The 22,418-nt window shown below is 35.7% G+C and overlaps 2 protein-coding genes across 2 annotated transcripts in view; one reads left to right on the top strand and one right to left on the bottom strand.

The window, feature by feature from the left end:
* LOC129261725 (potassium/sodium hyperpolarization-activated cyclic nucleotide-gated channel 3-like) overlaps nucleotides 1-3,711 on the bottom strand; it is a 42,481-nt gene extending 38,770 nt beyond the window's left edge. The window contains exons 1-2 of the mRNA XM_064099349.1: nucleotides 3,089-3,711; nucleotides 1,147-1,305 (exon numbers count right to left, since the gene is read on the bottom strand). Of these exons, the coding sequence (XP_063955419.1) occupies nucleotides 1,147-1,305; nucleotides 3,089-3,711 (782 nt within the window). The remainder of the gene's footprint in view (nucleotides 1-1,146; nucleotides 1,306-3,088) is intronic.
* A 4,998-nt stretch (nucleotides 3,712-8,709) lies between these two features.
* Nucleotides 8,710-15,711, top strand: LOC129262354 (zinc transporter ZIP1-like). Its single transcript, XM_064099903.1, has one exon. The coding sequence runs from the start codon at nucleotides 9,351-9,353 to the stop codon at nucleotides 10,419-10,421; it is 1,071 nt and encodes a 356-aa protein (XP_063955973.1). The 5' UTR covers nucleotides 8,710-9,350; the 3' UTR covers nucleotides 10,422-15,711.
* The last annotated feature ends 6,707 nt before the right edge of the window (nucleotides 15,712-22,418 follow it).

The following is a 22,418-nucleotide window of genomic DNA, read 5'->3' as shown; positions in this document are numbered from 1 at the left end:
AATTACTACTAGTCTGACAAGCATGCTTCCAAACACAGAGAAGACTGATTTCCTGAAAACGTATATTCCAATTGTTGGAGTGTCTTTTGATATCTATGACGTATTTTAATCATTCAAAACGTAAATCTACTATGTGTCCTTGTTGTTATGAAAGTACGTGACAATTCAATTACAACGAAATTAGCATCGGATAAAAATGACTGCATTTCTCATTGCGACATTCCCTCATAAACATGATCACATGTTGATGATCATGAAAGCATGTTATTGACATTAAATCTGTCAACCGACTAATTATATATAGATACTGCATCGGGATATGATAAGTTGATCATATTGTTTCCACATTTGGTTGCATGTGTATAAAATCTAAAACGCAAAGTCATTTTGAAGTCAAAAGTTTATCGCCCTAAATTTTCTCTCTCGGGCAGCTAAGCGTATATGTAAAATCGTTTTCTAGAAAATGACTATTCATATTCAGTTTATGTAAAGCTTTTTGTCTAAACTAGGCAGTACATGTTCCATATTTAAAAAAAAATTTAATGCTTTTTTTTCTCCTCAAACCATCTACAGATATTAAAAATGGAAAGTTAGGCATGAGCCCAATCTAGATATGTTGATAAACCAAATAAACTGAATGTTTTTTTTATCTTTTTATTTATGACACCTGGGATTGAATATCCTATTATAGCAAAATATAATGTTGTTTTTCGTGGGGGTCGATAATATCATGGTACAAATATCATCAGTATTGTCCCAGGAAAATACTTTAAAGCTACTGCGAAGACAGAAACTATTTTTCCCCAAGACCTATAAGCATGGGTCTTTTAATTTGAAAGGAAGCAAATTATATATATAATTCTGAATTTATCAATATTTTTTCATTATTTGCATGCCTTTTATAATACACTTTATTTTGCTTCAAATGAAGATCACCAGGACTGTCCAATGTCCTATATTTTTCGCTTTAAGATATTAACCTAAACAATTCCTTCTCTCATTCGCTTTGAATTCCAGTATAAGATATTGACCGCACGGATTCCTTTTCTTATTTATCCATTTCCCCATCGTATCTGTCAGCCCATCCACTCTCTCCATCCCTAAATCTACTTCCTCCCATTCGAAATCTTATCATTCTCTTCTTACACATCCACCACCATCGTCATCATCATCATCTTCTTCATGGTGATGGGGCTGAGGGCATCTTGCAGATTCTCAGGTGCTCTGAACTTTCCTTCAGAGAAATTTGCCACGTTCGGAGGCACCCGTTCCTCCGGCCGAATTCCAGCGGCAATGAATTGAGAACTAAACAAATAAGAGTTGGAAAGTGTCGAGGAGTTCCACAAATTTGTCCGGCGGTGATTGCACGTTGATTTTCTCTCTCGCCCATGAAGAACGAGCATGACGATTGAGCGAGCTCACTTGCATGCCAATAGTTCTCCTAAATGGCGCGCTTGGACAAGTCATGTACGCTTGCATGCATGCATAATATTATTATTCTCCTATCGTCCTACTTAAATCTCAATACACATGTCACATTTAGACAAAAACCTGACTATCTATTTGTTTTCCTCATATGAAATCAGCTGTATCTGCGCATAAGTTTGACCCCAATTAATCATTTATGACGTAATTGAAGCTAAAACATGTGCGCATAATATTTATCAAAAGCCTGCAGGTGCAATCATACACAGTACGACGCATTGATTAATATAGCAGACCTTTTGAACAAAATGAAAATGGATTCACGAAAATACTTTAAAACACAATCATGACAATGATCGATGCATGCATTTTTTGTGTGTGTTATGCACGTCAAAGGTGAAAGTTTTCCTTATGATAGGCCTATATGACATGGTTTTATTATAGATGTATAGCCATGCGACATAGTTTACATGAAGGAGAAAAAAAATGCCCCATCCAATATTCTTACTATTTGGATTTTTCCCCTTCAAAAGGCATTTACATTGTAAATCATCATTACCAAGTCCCTCGGAGAGGACCTTAAGCCATCGGTCCTCTGGTTGCTTGCTTACAAACATTCACGCTATCTTAGCAATCAGGCTATAAAAAAAATACTACCACTACCAAATTGTCTGATGCCATGCACCCCCTTCTGAAAATCCGTTTGCCATCGTCTTTGCCCGGTCATACATGATGAAAAAGCGTACATAACCCTGTTTACGGACAAAGTTCTATAACCTGTTAATGGCATCAAATCACACTGCAAGATATAAACCGTGGGTCTTGGATAGCTTACTATAATCCTAGCTGTATAAACTATCACCAGTACGTCACAATCTACGGTAGATCGTACTAGATGCCTGTTTGATTACCGGCAAGCCTGAGTGTGTGCTTATGTTTCAGTGGATTTGCTTTTTCATGCATTTTGACGGGTCTATGAATAAATATCTCCATCGCCATCAAACTTTGTAATCGAGAGGGCTATTCTAGAAGGACGAAGGAGTCTTTCACGATAAATCCTTTACGAAAAAAGGGACAACATCTCTCTTGGTGCAACCTTATGGACCTATATCCCGCATGGTTTAAAGATAAAATATTCGAGATATTTATTAATATCATACCAAAAATATCGTGCAAATCATGCATCAAACACCGTCGATGGATGGTATTAAAAGAAATTATTCTTAGAGCAAACATTAAACGTTGTCTTGCAAAGAATGTTAATGCTTCTACTCTCGCAATTTCTTTAGTTAACATTAATACAATAATAGACGTTACCTTTTGGCTTGTATATCGTTTTGGACATAAATCATTTCAGCACATTCAGCATTTCACCAGAAGGTTCAAATTACACAAGTTTTATTTATTGTTATTATAATACCCATGCAGCGTTAATATTAAGCAATCATCGCCTAAAGTAATGCAGTATACAATATTTTCTCTCCTCTTTTATAGATCTACTTGCATTTTGCTCTCTCTCGATCTCATCTTCATTCTATATGCACCGCAAGTTTACACTTCTTAACTATTGGTTTTTTTATCAATGCAATCATGATCACCCGTTTTCAAAACCACTCAAAAATGGTTAATATAAAATGCAAAGCAACAATTATAGTTGACTTACCGAAAGTGAGAACATGGATGAATTATAAGCACCCCCGCCTTCCTCAAACGAAATTTTTCATTTTGTAACCCTTTCTTGCTTCCGAAAAGTTTCATGGAGAGTCTGTTATCTGAAGGCTGGAGAACAGTCCATAGCTGCCTCTGCAGGAAGCCTACTGGTTTGGCCTGCATGGGGGAGGCTGTCTGGTTGGCGCCTTTTGCACCAGTGTCCCTTTCTTCAATAATCCCAAGAATATCCAAAGCACTGGTAGTCCCACCGATTTCATCGGGTGTCTGCTTGACTGGACTGTTGATGCCGTGTCGGTCAAGATAAGTCAGAAGATCCTGTTTCTCATCTGTGTATGTGTGCTGTAGCTTTGATAAACTATCACCCGAATCTTCGTCTCCATCTTCTGTAACGCCCGGGTCCTTTGGGAGCTTACCATTTTGATGTGATATTGGGATTTTCGGCGGTTTTCGACCCTTTCCTCCACTTTTAAGAGAATGAGTGCGACTTGGTGGTGTTTTTGGTGGGGTTACGTTGATAAGACTTTCTCCTTGCTTGTTGTCTGTTATCCCATCAAGACTTTGACCGGACTGATCGGCCTCATCGATCTGCTCTCCGTTAGATTCCTTGTTATCCATAATGAGTTTCCTCGTGTTAATAATGCTTAAGTCCGGCCGACCAGTGTTCGTTTTCCATACTTATTACGGGCTTGTTACTCTTTCATGTTGTAGCCCGTGTTTGATGCACCTTAAAACATTCGTATCAACATTTCGCAGTCATTCTTTGTAATTTGTCGTATTCTCTTGTGCCTTTGGTTTAGTGGTATTCATTCTCTCGCGGGCATTTACAAAACACAAGGGGAATCTGTGAGTACCTCTGCAATGACGTCACATAGCGACGCATTCGCCAGTAGCGAGCGGTGTTTCATCTCTTCACTTTCTCCTTTGCTCCGTTCGCAAAATTCTGTCCAATCAAACGCGCGCTTTCAAACAATGAAAGCTTGAGTTTGAATGTGCGCTTGTTTCATTATGACGTCAACGCATGTGCGCGCTGCGTACTGCATCGTGACAGGTGGATGGTCCCGGGAGGGGGCGGCTGCACGGGGAATATATTGTCTGTACTGTACTATGGGGATTACAGGGCGTCTTACAAAGAATTAAGATTGATCCGATCAACCTCAACCGTATGGAAATCCATCAATGTTTTTTTTTTTTTTTCAAAAGGAACTTTGCATAATGTCTTTTGTAAGCAAACGGAAGCACACTAAATTTTCAACAACAAAAAAATCATGAATGTATAAGAATATTCGGCATAATTATTTTGAACAAACATACATTTTGATGTTGCCGACCGTCCATAATTGTGGTTGATCGGATCAATCCCAATATTATTATTATCATTATTGTCATTATTATTACTATTATCATTATTGCTGTTATCATTATCATCATTTTATATTCTCAATCTTATAGATAGGCAGATCAGGGTAAAATTAACAAATTCCATGGCAAATAGTTAAGCCGATTTGTATTAGCAATGGTATAACCATTATTATATGCTTTTAGATATAATAGTGCTGTAAATTCTTATCCTGAAAGAAAATAATACGTTGGTGCGAGAAAGAGATAAGCGATTGGGATCAAGAAAATTGTGATATTTTAACCTTCTAAAGTTTAGTTTTATACTATTACTTTGTGTATTTTAAAGATTTAGGTTTTTATCACTTCTTTCTAAACTTTATATAGTTTCCTTTTTCTTTTGTATTTGCTGTGCCCCTCAATTGCAATTCACTGAGTTAAATTTCTTTCAAATTATCTTGTGTTTTTTTAATTATAAATGCCGCAAACTGCAGACCCTGATCACATAAACTGATAACAAGCTAATTCACATTAGGAACGAAAACTTATGCAAATTGAGGGCAATTACGCGAGATAATAGCAAAGCAACCGAACCAAAAAAAAAAAACCTTCCTTTTAAAGTATCTGAATTCTACTAGATTTAATACATTCACAATTTAAACGGGTGTGGGGGGAGGGCAAAATCATCTAAATAATTTAATTTTATTAATCATACAGACTTTCTCTCTCCTCCTTTTTTTATGCGCCCTTTTAAATTGGAACCTTAACATCTAAAAATTCTGCAAACAGTATAATATTTGTCGGATATTTATTTCACGATTTGACATTCCATCTTTGCTATGGGCCAGGAAAAAGGAAAAGCGCCATCTATCGTTTATTTACCATATAAAAAGAAGGACGTCCATTAGTTTTTCACTTGATCTAGAAGCAATTTGTTTACTATCAGAATACTTAATAGTTTAATAACGCCACATGAGCTAAACCAATTCGGTAGGGGCCGCGGAGCCGGGTGAGGGGTGAGCTTAGTCCTCACTAATACAAAAATGTGAAAAGTGCTCATCAATTTGTGATTTTATGCATAATGTTCAGCCCCCCACCATTTCACTTTCGGCTCAGTCCCCCTCCCTCTACTTTCTAATTCTTTTTGCGACCCCTGTTTAATTTATCTATCACTTTGGCCTTATTTGCCGTTTGGTTTGCACTACGATTATTTTAGTTCATGCCTATACTTAGTCTAATGCTCACGCTTTCAAGCTTTGCTTTTGTGACCATCAGCCATCTTATTGATTGTGTAACAGAAAATACCACTTGTTCATTTATGCATGATACGTTGATAATCTATTTACAATATTGTTTATTCATTATCTAGATTTTGAATTTTAAATATGTATTTTCTCATCTATAGGCCTATTTTTGTATATGAAAAATGTTGCAAAACCAATGAATGAATGATATGAAATATACTCTAATGACCACTTTGCCTATAATATCCACTTCGTCTATCTAATCTTTTTCACATTGTCAAAATGATATATTGGTTCATTACCAATGCAGTCCACCATAGATATAAGACCGGGTAGATATTTAGACGAAATGTGTATAGCCTGGAAAGTAGACAAATGAGGTATAATTAATGTTCTAAATGTCAATTAGACCAAATATGGTTAGTAGACGAAGTGGTGGTGGACGAACTAAGATCAGTTGCATGAGGCCAATTAATGCATGGTAAGTAGACCAATCGGATGGAGACCATTTCGCAATTCGCCGTCCGATCGATCGGGGTCAATCTTGATAGAGAGACGAAATTTTTCTTCACGAAAGACAATAAAAATGTAAGTGAAAAAAATAATGAATGAATGAGAATTATATTTCCTGACAGTGTCTCGGTAACAAATTAAATTTTACTTTTCCTGTATTTAACTATCAGGAGCCATAGTGAGTGCGCAAAAATTGTGGATGTGATGTTTTTAAAAGAAAATTGTCCCTTGTGCGATTTATTTTCTATCGTTTTATGTAAATTTTCTTGTCATATTGTATATCTGTAATTCTTTTTTTTTCTTAGATATTACTCCTGTATTTTGTTCTAAAAACGAGTAACCTTGACTTATTTTCATTGCATGTACTTTCCCTTGTTTTTATTTTGAATACAAGTGATATTATTAAAAAACTAGGGGAAATACTTGTCATCACTTTGACCACTTTAAGTTTTTGTAAACTTAAACTTTATGTACATGCATATTAAGGCGCAAAACAGATGAGAGGATGGGGATGCAGCAAGGCCCTGGGAACGATTTTTTTAAACTAGGGAATGCTGGTTTGGAGAAAAAAAACATGTGCAGGCAAAAAAAGGGAAAAACGGGAGGGGGGTGGTTACTGAAATTGAAGCCGATTTGGGTAAAGAAAAATTTGACCCTAAAAAGTTTTCCACAACAAAATAGAAGGGATTTGGTTCAAGTTTTTCTTTTGGCATACCTACTTGGTTTCTAGGGGGTGCTGCCTATGGTGAGTAACACACGCAGCACCCCAACATAATATCGGGGGGGGGGGGGGGTGCTTCATCACCCACAAGCACTCCGCCATGGTGCCATGGTGTGTAGGCCGCAGGGAGGCATGGAGGGTGGATGAAGTTTTTTCCGCCAAGGCTTAATTAGTTCCATGGAAAAAAAAAACAATTTTCACATTCCATGCTCGCAAGCAATGGCTGATCCATGGGGTTTATTTTTCAATCGGTCCATTGCCAGTTCGCCCAATTACCAACTCGTTTACTGGTCTACCGTCAGTTCGTCCACTATCTACCTGGTCTAATGGCTATTTCGTCCACTCGCCATTTCGTCTAATAACCAGTTGGTCCAATACCATTTCGTTTGAATATAAATACAATGGATATTAGACCCACTGGTTACGAGACGAAATGGTCATGTGATTAGACGAAGTGATAATTGGACCAACTGGTCATTAGACCAAATACTAGTAGTTGTTAGACGAAATGTTGGTGGGCATAATGGCATTACACTAAATGAAGTTAGACCATGTGATGAGTGGACGAGTTGGCAGTAGACGAATTGGCAATTTACCGATCCAGGTGGGGCCCATCCGACCCCTATCCCCCCCCCCTTTGATAGCCATGAAAATATTTGAGGGTGTGTCCTGCATATGCAAGTGAAGACCCCTTTTTTTTTGCTTGTCAATTTTTTCTGAACAAAAATCCCCCCCCCCCCTTGGAAAATCCTACATGGATCCGCTCCTGCTCGCAAGGTTTAAAATATGTGTTTATAGATTTTGGTCAGGGGTCGGCCTTGTTTTCTCTTTATTATTACTGGATGGGCTTCTATCTCTTTGAAATAGGACAAATAAAACAGGTACTTTGCCTATGAAAAGGTGTAGAAAACAATCATGATGGGGAACTCAGTTCCCACGCAAAAAAAAAATGATATATCAAATCTGTCACAGAAAACATATCGTTTAGGTTTCTATTGCTAAGAAAAAAAGAAACTAAGTAAAATAGGTATATCAATAATGACAAATTTGACAAATATATGAATTAATAAATAAACAAATTAATGAACAAATGAAAAATTAGATTAAAAATGAATAACACCCTGTCTTTCACCCCCCCCCTTTTTTATTGGGGGGGGGGGGGTGATAGAAAGCCTGCCACGGAAGTCTTCAGTATTATTGGGATTTTTTTTCTTTCAAAAAGATGGGAAAAATAAAACATTCTTTTTATCAAAATAACAATTAATTTTATATTTCCTACGATTTTAGAACATAATTGCTGACTCATTTTTATTTCATATATTTTTTTAATGAAGATTGTGTTTTGAAAACACCCCACTAATATTTGAATATTTATCAGTGGCCTGACCACTGACCACCAATGATACATTCCTGCCCCCACCTGACACCCCCTCCACGCCCCCCCCCTTAAGACTCATTCCATGAACGGTCACGTGATCAAGCACTAAATAAACATAAAACTTGTATGTCAGGTGATCACGAATCACATGCTTCTTGTGGGCTGATACAATATAAATAGGTAAATTGACAAAATTTCAATATTATCAACTATTTTATTACCTTGTTTTTTGATAATTGTATACTGTGTTAGTGACAAAAATATGATTATATTGTTCTTATAATAACAATCTGAATTGATTAGGAGGTAATAATGAACATCCATCCCAAATTCACACTTCAGTCCGTCTATTTGTTTACCCCTTTAGTTTATTAGACTCGACCAACACATCTTTGGAATTGGCTTACCATACATACCCTAGTATAGTATACAAAAAGCCAAAGAACAACAAGTTGAAGTTGCACGTCTGCTCGAGCTGATATATCAGAAATCCTCTTTCAAGATTTCTTCCAGGATCACTAGGTCAGATCATATTAATGTCTTGAGATTAGACCATATACTGTGTATAACATGGATTCTGTAATTTGATATAACTAGTAGTACCGTCACTCAATCACGGTCACTGTATTCTGTAATCACAGCAGCAGACAATTCGACAACCACTCGACTCGGATCCGACCAGCTGCACAATTTTTGTAGCGACTTGTCAGCCTCTTCCCCGACGAGCCCCTGTCGTGTGGCTGTCCATCCACCCCATAGAGTTAAATACTTACTAGTATATGATCCACCCACATTTATAATCGCACTCTGCCTCTTGCCTTTCACGTTCCTACGTTTTAGCAATAGCAGTAGCTCAAGCTGAAGGATATTCTTCTGTCATTTTAGACGCGGGATTTGTCTGACATGTCTGAGATTAGCTGACGGACCAATAATATATTATCAGAAAGAATTGGACTAAATTTAGTGTGAATCTCTGTGAAATTGAAAAAAAAAGTGCATGGCGAGCAAAGCCTCCAAAGGAAGTTTGCAGTAGAGAGGTAGAGGTGAATATTGATGAGTAAAAATGGAAGTGTTGGGGTTGAAGATAACTCTTATGTTTGTTCTAACATTGACTTGTTTCTTCTTTGCACTGATTCCTCTGAGGATAGCTAAACTTGTAACAAATGCCAATGGGAATCCAAATAGACCAAACATTCAGAGACAAGCAAAACGGGTGATGAGCTTCCTCGGTTGTTTCGGTGGTGGTGTATTTCTGTGCACATGTCTACTGGACCTCTTGCCACATGTACGGGATAAGCTGAGCTCTTATTTTGATCGCCAAGAGATACACACATCATACCCAGTAGCAGAATTTGTTGTAGCTTGTGGATTTTTTCTTGTGTTGATCATTGAACAGACGGCATTAGAGTATAAAGAGAAAAGTGATTCTTCAAAGCCCGAGAAGGAATTTCATGCACCTGATGCTGGAGAACTTGAAACAAATACGCCACTCTTGCCTGAAGAAGAAGTACGATATGAAGGAACGAGCAATCAACGTTGCGATTATGGTAGTTTCCAGCAGGAATGCAACTCCAGTCTTAATGTTCATGGGAATGCAAAGCTGCAGAGATCGCTATCAAATCGCAGTACCAGGGATATAAATGCAGATGAAGCAGATAACCATGATCTCCATTCCCACTCAGCCCTTCGTTCGTTGCTTCTCCTCCTGGCTCTTTCTCTGCATTCTGTCTTCGAGGGCTTAGCCATGGGACTGCAGACGGACAACCAAGAGCTCCTGGCAATATTCACTGCTGTGATCATCCACAAGAACATCCTCGCTTTCAGCCTCGGTATGAACCTGGTCCAGAGCCATCTTTCTAGGTGCTCCGTCGTCCTCTCCTGCTTGTGCTTCGCCATGATGGCACCGATTGGAATTACACTGGGAATCATCCTCATCGAGAGCATCTCCGACTTCACGCAAACCATCGCGGATGGTATCCTTCAAGGTATTGCCACTGGAACCTTCCTGTACGTCACCTTCTTTGAAGTGCTCCCTCATGAGATGAATTCCAGCAAGGACAGACTTCTCAAAGTGCTCTTTTTAGTCCTAGGTTTCTCAACTATGGCTGGACTTCTCTTCCTAGACCCAAGTTAAACATATCATCAGACCAACTTGTTACAGAGGGGTTCAGCCTGTATGATGGTTGCATGTATATCTTTTCTTACAGCATTTTACATTCCTTGTAATTATGTAGACTGGTTTAAGATCTGAATCCATCAGGCAAGTGTAATTGAGGTGTAGATTCTCCCTTTTTTAGGGAATTTTTCTAATTCCATTCCAGACATCAGTGTGTGCCAAAATTGAAAAAAAAACAATCGCTACAAAGGATGTATACGTATTACATTGTATGCAAAGATTTATCAGGTACATTACATTTTATCAATTATTACTTATGAACAGAGCACAGTGCTTTGATGAATATTGATGAAAAATATCAATAGAAACTGTCAACAAGATATTTCTAGGTATGCATACTTATGTAGGCCTAAATGTATCGAAGATTGGTCATTGTATCTTTAATCTGTTTATTTGTATTTCTTTTGCTGCGTTCGTTTAATTTCTATCCAATGAAATCCAATGAAATATCGCTCTTTCATTGATTGATTCATGATACGTGTAGATCATGATTGGTAACATTGGCTTAAAACTGTATATATATTCAAACATACAGGCGAATAAAGTTTTTTTATTTGATTAGGACCAATCAGGCTATGATGATTCAGTACATGAAATTGGACAATTTCTTGTATGATTTAGCTACATGTATGATGTTGATGTTGAGATCATAGGTCAGGCTTCATACCTATAATCCAGCCATCAAGTATATTTGAAAAAAATATTACATTAGTGATAGCTCGGTTGAAAAGAAAAGTCTATCCCAACTTCAGTGTCAACTTAGGTTTGGTCTTGTGACCGGTGTAAAAAGATGTTCAAGCACCTACCTCATTTCATGTGAGTTGGGATGGGTGTGTTGGGATTTTTGCCACCTACAAGTACATGTAAACGCATGTACATGTACAGTGTTGTTTTACCTTTTGGAACGTGTCAATAAAGAGCAATGTTAAAAGAGGTTATCTTTAGAATATATTTTTTCTGATGCTGAAGAGCTCAAGCTATTATAGGTTTTTTGTTTATTTGTGCAACAATCTGTACTTATATTTCTCCATTATTTGTGATACAACTCAAGATTATCTACTGTTGCACTATCATTTTCAAATGTTTCATCCCTTATTGGACTTTGCAAATTGATGTATGGATTAAATTCATTATTTTTCTGTAGTAGACAAAGTCATAAAAAATCAGAGGTCGATTACTACCACTTTAACTTACTTGAGAAAACGTTTAGCTCTTCCCCCTCAATATGCCGGCCACCACCCATAGTGTCCCATAACAGGTCTACATACGCTGTACAAAATGTTGATTTGTTTTAATACCATAATGATCTACATACAATATCACATAATTAGGTATTTTTCCCATTTTGCATGCTGCAATGTACATGAACATAAACTGAAAAAAACTGTATTCATAAGACCTAGACAAGGAAATACTATAATTGTGATCATGTTTCTTGTCTTTCTCTGTGTGTGATTTAATAGGTTTCATTTTTAGAGCTATGTTCAGACGACAAGGACAGCATTCTTTGACCCAGACCCAAGCCCTCATAAACGTGGGATTGAGTCTATGGAAAACATGATATAGCAAAATCAATTCAGTCTCCAAGGATAGATTACACTCCACTTTACACTCTAGAATAAAAGAAATGGTCCAGTTAGCCCACTCTTCAGGCTCTGAGTGTAATTAAAGTAGAGTTTAATCTGCCTGTCAAACAGTCAATGAATGTTGTTTGCCTTTGTTATGTCACATGATGACTCTTGTAAAAAAAACATGTGATCAACTCATGATAACCTACAGTGTGATTGTAAACTAGTACAATGGTCACATGTAGAAATGAAAGGAAATCTAAAATGACGCTATCAATTTGCACAGAGTGTGATAATGGGTTATTTTCTGTTGCTGTTTCGTATACCAGTGCATTTGTAGGTTTCAAATTGCGCATTTTGGGGATTCTGCATTTTCAATTTTCTCTCGCTCACTGTACATTGTGTGTATGTGATGTACACTGTGATCTTAATTAAAGGTCACTGTGTAAGCTACAACACATAATGTAGAAACCTACAGTTAAATTAATGAATTACCAAAATAATGAGTCTCAGGGTTAATGTGTTACTCATTCTGATATTATTTTTTTATAAACCCTAGGGCCTATATTCACATTTCACAATCTCATTCAGATAAGACAAAGCTTAGTTTTTTCATTGTGCTACATTCAGAAATAAAGATGGCCTTTATCAATTACTTATGTGAATTGGCAGTACACTTTTCAAGAAGTTCTAGTCAGAAATCTGACCACATATAGGTATGTGGACCAATTTTGATGAGCACTATAACTCAGTGATTTTCATAAGTTTGTCCACAAGTGCAACCCTGGATAGATCACTTTGCAGTCGCTTTAATAAAAAGTAATTGATTGATGCATAGTGGAAGTCTTTTCGTAGCCTTGCTTTGAAAGAAATTTTGTTTGCAGATTGCAATGTTTGTTTTTTCACATCCCATTGACTCTAAACAAGAAATGGTGCTGGATTGTGTTGTGTCATGTCTGGGTGATGCTTAATTGTGTATTGTTTTATCTCAGTGGAAACAAGGAAGAAAAATTCTGTTTCAAAATTTATCCACTCTTAATTATTTTATTTTATTAAACATAAAGCTGTTATTAAGGTCGGGCTTTGTCTTTGAACATTAACATTTAAATCCCAGCTTTATGAAAAGTAATCAAGAAATATGTATATGTCACTTTTTTACTTTTACAAATTTCATGCAAAATCTAATTTTTCCTTCATTATTTCCATTGATCACAGATGTATACTGTAGGAACTCTTTGAACAGAGGTCTTCAAATATGCCCAGTAGACAAATTAAAAGTATTTAAAGAGTTAAATACTGTATATACAAAAACATGATTGCATGTTCGTGAAGTATCACAGATAAAAAAGACGTTATGAACAAAAATGCAATTGTTTTTACAAATTAGTAAAGTTACATGTATTAGTTCTTAATAATATGACATAATACCCACATACATGTATATTGTAACCATTCTGAATCGGTTTTTGCTTAGAACTTGTCACCTGTGTGTGAATTTTTCATGTATATCAAGGTATGTTTTCATTTTCATTCAAGCTGACAGAGGTTAAAATAACCAAACCAAAGCACAAGCTCCTCCCACTATTGAATAAAGAAGTTTTATACTTTCTAATTTCCATAGGACCAATTGTCATAACATTATGCCATGGGATATGTCCAATGGATTCATGAAATATCTATAGGAAGTAATGTCTTGCAATTACTTTATTTATGATTTAAAGTAAACCTTTTAAAGTGCCTTTCATAAGTACATTTAATCAGGGCGTCGATCCACATTTTGGATGGGGGGGGGGGTTAAAACAGTGAAAAACCCAAACTTTTTGGTGCACATTGCATGTCAAATTACAATACAGCATTGTGTGTACAAAGTGCCCCAAAATTGACAAATTTTTATATGCTTGATAGTATTTTCATGCCAAGTTTCATACGGCTTTCCAATGCTTTTTAAATTTATATTTGAAGTTCATACAAATCAATTTTTTTTAAGTTGTCAGAATTATTGGGGGAGGGAGAAGAGTCAATATGTTTGCTCCCAATATATATATATGTATTGGATCGATGCCTCTGCATGTAGTTATTTTGTTTTGTGTGTATGATCTGATATATATTAGTCAACTGAATTGATACATTTATTCACATATGTCTGCATTGATATATCTTCCAAATTATGATCAGTATTAGTGTAAATAAGAAGAGACACATATTTTAATTCAGCATTATTCACATATGAAAATGTACAATTACTTCATTTTATGGCCAGTGTCATTTTATTTCTAGGAGATAAGATATATATAACCCTGGTAATTCCATGTCTTTTCGATTGATAATTAATTTTGGTTGAGTATCAATTACTGAAGCTTGATGCGATTTGAGATTAAGTATTAATTAGGAATACTGTAACTGATCAAACCGGGGGGGGGGGGGGGGAGAGAAGGGGAGGTTACAAATGGAAAGTACAATTTGTAGATGCTGTGCAATATATCTTTTCAATGCATGCTTTGTGAAAGAAGAGATTGATTTTTGTAAATTGTCACAATAAATGTAGCAGAATTAAGTGTCTTGAATTGGGAAGGGGAGACATGATACAAAATTATAATCGAGTGGAAATTATCAGGCTTTTTATCATTTAAAATTGATGCAAACAAACTATTTTCATGTCATTTTGCTTATCTGATAGTATTTTTGATGTTGCATACAGTGTACTTATCTAAATGTAGTGCATCATGACAAACATTTAGTTGCCACCGTTATTGATGGGAAATGCAGAAAATAGTATACCATATTTATACAGTAACACCTCAGTCACATTTCTCCTACAGCGGTCGTATGGCGAGTCGAAACCAACTGTTTTAACATCTTTTTTACCAGATACGGCCACCGTAGGGGAAATGTGTCTGAGGTATAAGTGCTTATCCCAGTTGAATTGAAATCATCAAATCTAATTCAAAGTATTCATGAATATTACTATCTTGTTAAAGTGACAAAAAAAATGAAAAAAAAGAAATATATGCTGTTAATGTCATATGTGCAGTTCAGATCTTTATGTGATTTTGCTGCAAGATCATCACGAAATATTCTGAGATTCTTACTAATTACCGAAGAAAATAACTCTTTGTATTTTTATTAGAGTTAGTGCATTCATTTAGACTATGTATTATTCTTCATATGATCCTTTGCTTCTGACTTTGGTGGAAATCAAGAACATGTGTGTGATATACATGTACATAATAGTATTTTATATTTTAAGTTACATTTACATGTACCTGTTGGAACTGAGGACAAACTGAAGTGTAAGGATGTCCTCAGTCTCCAAAGTAACCTTTACCCAATTTACGCTCGTTCATAATAGGCTATAGCAATTAGAAATAGTGAGACTTTCCATATAATTAGACAATCCGCTGGGAGATCAGTTTTCGGAACCGAGCCAACCTTGGGTCAAATATGACGTTAGTATTATTATCATTATAATCCAATCTAAGTCTTTTATCAAACTTGTACTCTCAGTCTCATGTATACAACTTACATCTGTAGGCCAACCTACAAAATCATGCTTAGTTTCAAAATGTCTCTCTTTCAACAGTACCATGAATTTGTTGCTGATGTTTTTTTGTTCGTGACTTGAATTCCTATTCGTGTGAAAGTATTGATGATATTAATAAACAATATTATATGAATACAGATCGTTTGAGTTTTGTCCCCTTTTAAGGAAGCAAATAGAGTAGAAAGAGGGAAGAAGAACTAAAGGGGAAGATAGATGGGTGAGAGATGAGTGAGGGAAAGATAGGGGAAAGCGAGGGGGAGGGAGAGAAAGAGAGGAGAGAGAGGGTAAGATATGTATTAAAAAGAAAGAGAAGAAAAGGAATGGAAGCTGAAAGGAAAAGTTCACCCTGACAGAAAGATGATTTTTAAAATCCACCAAAGATTAAGAGAGTTTTTTTTAAGTTTGATTTAGTTACGTCACATGGGAGCAGCTTCTGTATGTGTCATGTGATATATATTCCATAAAATGCCATTTTCACATAAAATGAAAAAAAAAATTACAAGGATTTACTCCGGGGATTTACTTGTGCATTCATGATAAAATCAAATACATTGTTTCATAATTACTTCTATATATGTAAAATATTTTACTTCATAAATTATCAAAAAATATGGATATTGTAATCATCATGCACGATATGTAAATGAGGTCAGAATTCAAAACTTTAAAAGTAATAACTCGTATTCTGTTGATGGGTTTTCGTCAAACCTTCACCAATATATTCCTTCTTTTTAAAGATGAATTTCTCCTTTAAGGATGATGTGATTGGGCGGGCATTGGAAGGGATTGGAAACTCCCTTTTGAGACAATTTTCATTTTTTTTATAAATACATTCAGTGTGTGACGAAAATTAATGGTTAACAACAATCATTTTTGTTTTGCAGATTGTTCAGTAATTTGATCACATGAAGGTTAATCCGATTCATTTCACAGTATGGCATGAATCACATGAAGTCCAGTCACCATTTATATGGTAGTTATCTCAAACCAACTTCCTTCCTCCTTTCCTTCCATAGTTATGTCTATAGTTTCTGCTCCAGTTTCATATTATTGTGCAATGGGAGCTAACTATTTTTTCAACTTTATATCAGTACAATGGCGTTCAGTGATACTTTGTCCTCGGTAACCAATATATCATGACTGATTGCTGATAAAAATTAGTACTTTCAAGTGATTAAAGTGTGATTATTTCATATTCTCATAATGAATACACACACTGCAGTAAACATGCAGTGTTGATATCAATCTTATGCAAGCAAATCGGTCGCCAAAGGGAACGTTCAAGTTTATCTTAATCCTAAATAAATGTAATGCACATGGGTTATGATTAAAGGAAAAGTCCACCCCAGAAAAAAGTTGATTTGAATAAAAAGAGAAAAGTCAAACAAGCATAACACTGAAAATTTCATCAAAATCGGGTGTAAAATAAGAAAGTTATAACATTTTCAAGTTATAACACTATGCAATCTCATTTTCATTTCCTTTACAGTCTTTTCTCCTCACTCTTTCTCTTTCTATCTTGGCTTTGACATCTCTTCATAAAAATATGTTTAATTTCTTTTTTGATCGTATGGGAATACCCTCGATAAGCCCCCGTGGCTTTTGGTGTTTCCACCATATTTCAATTTGTTATGTATTTTTTTATATGTATGTAAATTAGCCTTCTCTCACTTTCTTTTTTTATAGGTGTTTTTTTGTATGTGATATATATGTATATATTTTTGTTTGTGATTTGATGATTATGTTTGTTTTTAATTGAATATGGAAATAAATGAAATGAAAGTTTAACTCATTTTTCAAACAAAAGTTACATGCACAACTCAGTGATATGAATGAGTGAGTCGATGATGTCTCTCACTCACTATTTTTTGTAATTTTGTTTTATTATACAATATTTCATTTTTTACAGATCTGACAATAAGGACCCACTTATTTTAACCACAAAATGTTAAAACAATGTTATTTACGCAAGTCATGTTCAGGAATTAAAAAAACCTTGTTTCACATGACAATGTGAGAAAATTTAGAATATTTCATATTCCATGTAACGAAATACAAAAGAAATGGTTAGTGGATGATGTCATCAGTCTCCTCATATGCTATTTTGTGAAATTAATCAAATTTTTAAAATTTCTTATTTTACACCCGATTTTGATGAATTTTTCAGTGTTATGCTTCTTTGATTTTTATCTTTTTATTCAAACTAATTTTCTGTTGTGTGCACTTGTCCTTGAACAGGTGCGTATTTTGCACCGAGGGGGCCAGACCTAATTTTGGCGCCCCTGTGATCTTTTCGGATAATGGCGCCCCCCCCCCCGCCAGGCAATTATAGGTACCTTAAATGCATGTTGCATTATCTTATGTCATAATAACGTGAAAAAAAGGCAATCGAAGATCACTTTTTTATGTTTTCATGAATGCAAAAAAAAAAAATCCATGAATATATTGTAATACCACTTTTTTTAAAGAATAAATGCAACCAGAAAGCATAAAACACTTTGGGGGTTCAATTTGGCTTAACTTTTCTCATCAGAGTGGTAGGCCCTACTAAAATCATGTGTGCGGGAGCTGTAATTTCGGTACCAGGGGCGGATCCAGCTTTCGTCAATGGGGGGGGGGGGGGAGATATTTTCATCATAGTGCAAATGTAATACCTAAACAATATCATTGATGCGAGCACGAACACGAGTTGAAAAAATTGATATGCTGACCTCAAATTTGGAAAATCTATAAGCACTTTTGTTAATCAAGAACAGGATGGGTATCTATCTCAACATTTTATACGAGCGCGAAGCGCGAGCTGATAATTTTTGAATTTCCGACCCAAAACTGGGCATTTTCAACACTTTTTGTAACCATGAACAGGATGGTTATCTATCTAAATAATTGATGCGAAGCGCGAGCTGAAAAAATTGATAAGGACATCAACTAGTTAATCATTAACAGGATGGGTATCTAACAAATCATTTTATTCCAGCGCAAAGCGCGAGCTTAAAAGTTTTCATATTCCGACCCAAAACTGGACATTCAAAGCACATTTTGTAACCGTGAATAGGATGGGTATCTATAAATACAATGGATGAGAGCGCGAAGCGTTAGCTGAACATTTTTGATATTCTGACCTCAAATTTTGACACTCTGAGCACTATTGGTGATCATGAACAGGATGGGTATCTAACAAATCATATATTATGCGAGTGCAAATGGCTAGCATAACATTTTTTGATACTCCGACATTCTAAGCACATTTTGTATCCATGAACGGGATGATGGCTATCCAGTCTGTTTAAACAATAGTGCGAGCGTGAAGCGCGAGCTGAAAAAATTATTTGATATTCTGACCTAAAATTTGGACATTCCAAGCACTTTTGGTAATCATGAACAGGATTGCGATTTAACTAAGAAATTTGCGAGGTGAAAATTTTTGATATTCTGCCTTAAAATTTATTTCCCCCTTTTTCTCTTCTTCTTTCCCTCCTCTTCCCCATTCTTTCCATATCTTTTTTTGCGCCCCCTTTTCGCCTACCCGGGGGGCCCGGGCCCCGAGCCCCCCCCCCCCCCAGAATACGCGCATGATTAATCTCGTCCTTTTTTACGCAAGGTCCCCCTTTTAACTATCTTTCACTAACCAAAGTACAAGTTTGTAAGTCATATTATTTTCCAGTCAATGTTATTTTATAACTTCTATTAGATTTTAAGCAGATACTCTTTTTTATTCTTTGCTACTGCGAAGGAATGAAAGAAATGTGCTATTTGGAAATAAGCGATGGCTGATAAATTCCCTGTAATCTGATCGGTTGGGACCGAGAAGTTTGCATGGACTTTGTTACCACAGTACGTGCACTCGGCAGCGTCTCGTGGGTTTAGCCGCTCCACAAATTCACCTTGTGCATACAGTTCCTGAACCCACTCTGACCTGTGCATCATTTGTATATTCCATTGTGTCAGTTGCAGGCGCGGTTCTAGGGGAGCTTTTGGGACAGACCCCCCCCCCCTCAAAAAAAAAAAAAAAAAAAAAGATAAAAAAATTTCGACCACGAAGAAAAAAGGAAGATATATAATGTAAGCCCTATATGCATGTCGGAATGCCTGTATATGTCTTGAGCAATGCAGTTTTTTATTCATGTCTCTAAAATTAAAGGTTTTACTATTCAAATTCGAACATTAATTTTTCACTCAGTCGCAAAATGCCATCTACTAAATGCAGAGGACATTAATGTTCTCTAAAGTGCGAGTGCCGGGTAAGGTAAGTCAACGATCCCCCCCAATGCAGCAGAATGCATAGCAACTTTTTATTTTTTTTATATTCTCAAATTTACTCCCCTAGTCCTTAACTTCACACAACACGAATTACTAATGCCGCAAAATTCAAGTTTTAACTCTAAATGTATTTTTTTTGTCAAAAGCGCTCTACTATTTTTTTCATTCTTTAGGATGAATATTTTTTTAAAGAATATAGTTAAGTTGCTATATTCTCCCTAATTGAGTCTAAAGTTATTTGGAAAAATGTATACTTTAAAGTTAGGGATGTCGATACATGTTTCGATTGGGGGGGGGGGGGGGGTTGGGTGACAAAATATCCAAAATTTTCGGCGCGGTCTGCGCGCCAGATATTAACACAGAATGTTTGCAAATGAAGAGCGTCAAACTTGACAATTTTGTATATTTAATAATACTTTTATGTCAAATATAGTTTTAGAATTGTTTTCAGACGCTTTTTCAAAATGTTTGCATTGAAAGCTATACATTTTTTTCAAGTTGTCTTAATTGATGGAGGAGCAAGTCGATATTTTTGTCCCGGCACCAATATTTCCATGGGGGCTATCGCCCCTCCCTCCCCACCACTATACAGGGCAATGACCCCATGGGTCATGTTCTGTTTTAGCCTAAATGTTGATTATCACATTAAAGATGTTGTAGATTCGCATTTATTTGGAAGTACATAATAAAGTAATCAAAATGCTAGGTTTTACTTCAAAAATTATATTCCTGGTCACCACACTAAAAGGGGGTTTGTACCTTTGACATTAAAACCCTATTCCCTGCCATGATACCTTTTATTACGTTCAAAGGTCTCTAGATGTGAAAATATCGCTCTTGAAAGTAGAAGTTGTACTCCCGTACAACTAAATGAAACGCCAGTATTGAGTAACAACACAAGCTCCCTTCTTAATTCATGTAATTCTTGTTCCCCTTTATATCGTGAAGAGAAATCACGTGGCCTCATCTACAGGGGTACTAAAAAGTCAGTGAACCCCACCAGAAAATGCACTCATTGGCTTTAACGTAGACAACAACGCTACAAAATCCGGCGATCCCGGAGAAACCAACTACATAGTATGTAATATTTTGTCACATGACTTCACAATTAAATATCTAAAAGATGGCAGAATTTTATCATTTTCTGGTGGGGTTTGCTAACTTTTTAGCCCCACTGTATACGAATAACACCAATCGAGGACTGATGGGTAGGCCTATTAAACATGAAAATGAAATGGTTATAAAAAATATTGTCAAGCATTTTGAATATGTGATCCAGGGGGCCATTACAATACAAGAACACCTTGCTCATCCAAGAAAGAATGTATAACAAAAATGTTATTTTCCGAATGGCAGGGCGATGTATGAATATGGTATCAAAATTACTTAACTTAGAAAAAAGTATACTTTTCAACCCTGGATATTGTGAAAAGGGTATATATTTCACCCTTTCATTAACAAAATAATATTTTGAGGCAATATTTACGGTGGGGAACATGAAAAGTTAAATTCTTTAGGGTAAACTCTGAATGGCAGCCCCCCCCCCCTGTGCCACCAACAAATATAATGTATACTTACAAATCAATATTTATAAAGAAAGATAAATGTTTTATTATTATCATGACAAGACCAACAAGTCATTTATACAGGTATAAATAGGTATAAATACACATGTTCAATAAATTGTATCTCTAACTGCAAAATAAAAATAATGATGAATACACTAAACTTTTTAACTTAATACATTAAAACATGCTTTACAGACGAAGTGTTACCTAGGTAAACAAAGAAATACACAATGTTAATTCCTTATTTTGTGTACTCTATGGGCATTGTGTATGTGTGTACCCAGGAAGGGGGCTGGTTTGGGGAAGTTGCAAAACAGCGAGACTTAGATTTCCTAGTTTAACCCCCCCCCCCCTCCAAATGAGAAGAAATTGCTAGTGCTTTTTCATTTAAAGGGATGGTCCGGGCTGTAAGTATTTATAGCTTAATAAATAGAGTAGAATTCACTGAGCAAAATGCTGAAAATTTCATCAAAATCAGATAACAAAGTTATTGAATTTTAAAGTTAAGCAATATTTTGTGAAAACAGTCGTCATGAATATTCATTAGGTGGGCTGATGATGTCACATCCCCACTTGTTCTTTTGTATTTTATCATATGAAATTAGGTTTATTCAAATTTTTTCCTCCAAGAACTAGAAAAATTGGATTGACAACTAATTTAGTGCATTAGATATTTATTGCTGCAACTTATTTCATTATGAAAGGAGACATATTATTCACACAAGTATGAAATAATGAAAAAATTTTGATTTTATTTAATAACAAGTCATAAGAAAACGGAAAGTGGAGATGTGACATCATCAGCCCACCTAATGAATATTCATGACGACTGTTTTCACAAAATATTGCTAAACTTTAAACTTCAATAACTTTATTATTTGTTATCCGATTTTGATGAAATTTTCGACATTTTGCTCAGTGAATTCTACTCTATGTATTAAGATATAATAAATATTTTCAGCCCGGACCATCCCTTTAACTATATATACACAAAAGAAATTCAATTTGATGTGAAATT

Source organism: Lytechinus pictus, chromosome 5 (genome assembly GCF_037042905.1).
Source record: "Lytechinus pictus isolate F3 Inbred chromosome 5, Lp3.0, whole genome shotgun sequence".
Classification (NCBI taxonomy): Eukaryota; Metazoa; Echinodermata; class Echinoidea; order Temnopleuroida; family Toxopneustidae; genus Lytechinus; species Lytechinus pictus.
The sequence above is the reverse complement of the archived record's forward strand: the minus strand, read 5'-3'. Positions and strand labels throughout refer to the sequence as shown.

Coding starts and splice junctions, on each gene's coding strand:
- LOC129262354 (XM_064099903.1), top strand. CDS start 9,351: ATGGAAGTGTTGGGGTTGAAGATAACTCTTATGTTTGTTCTAACATTG.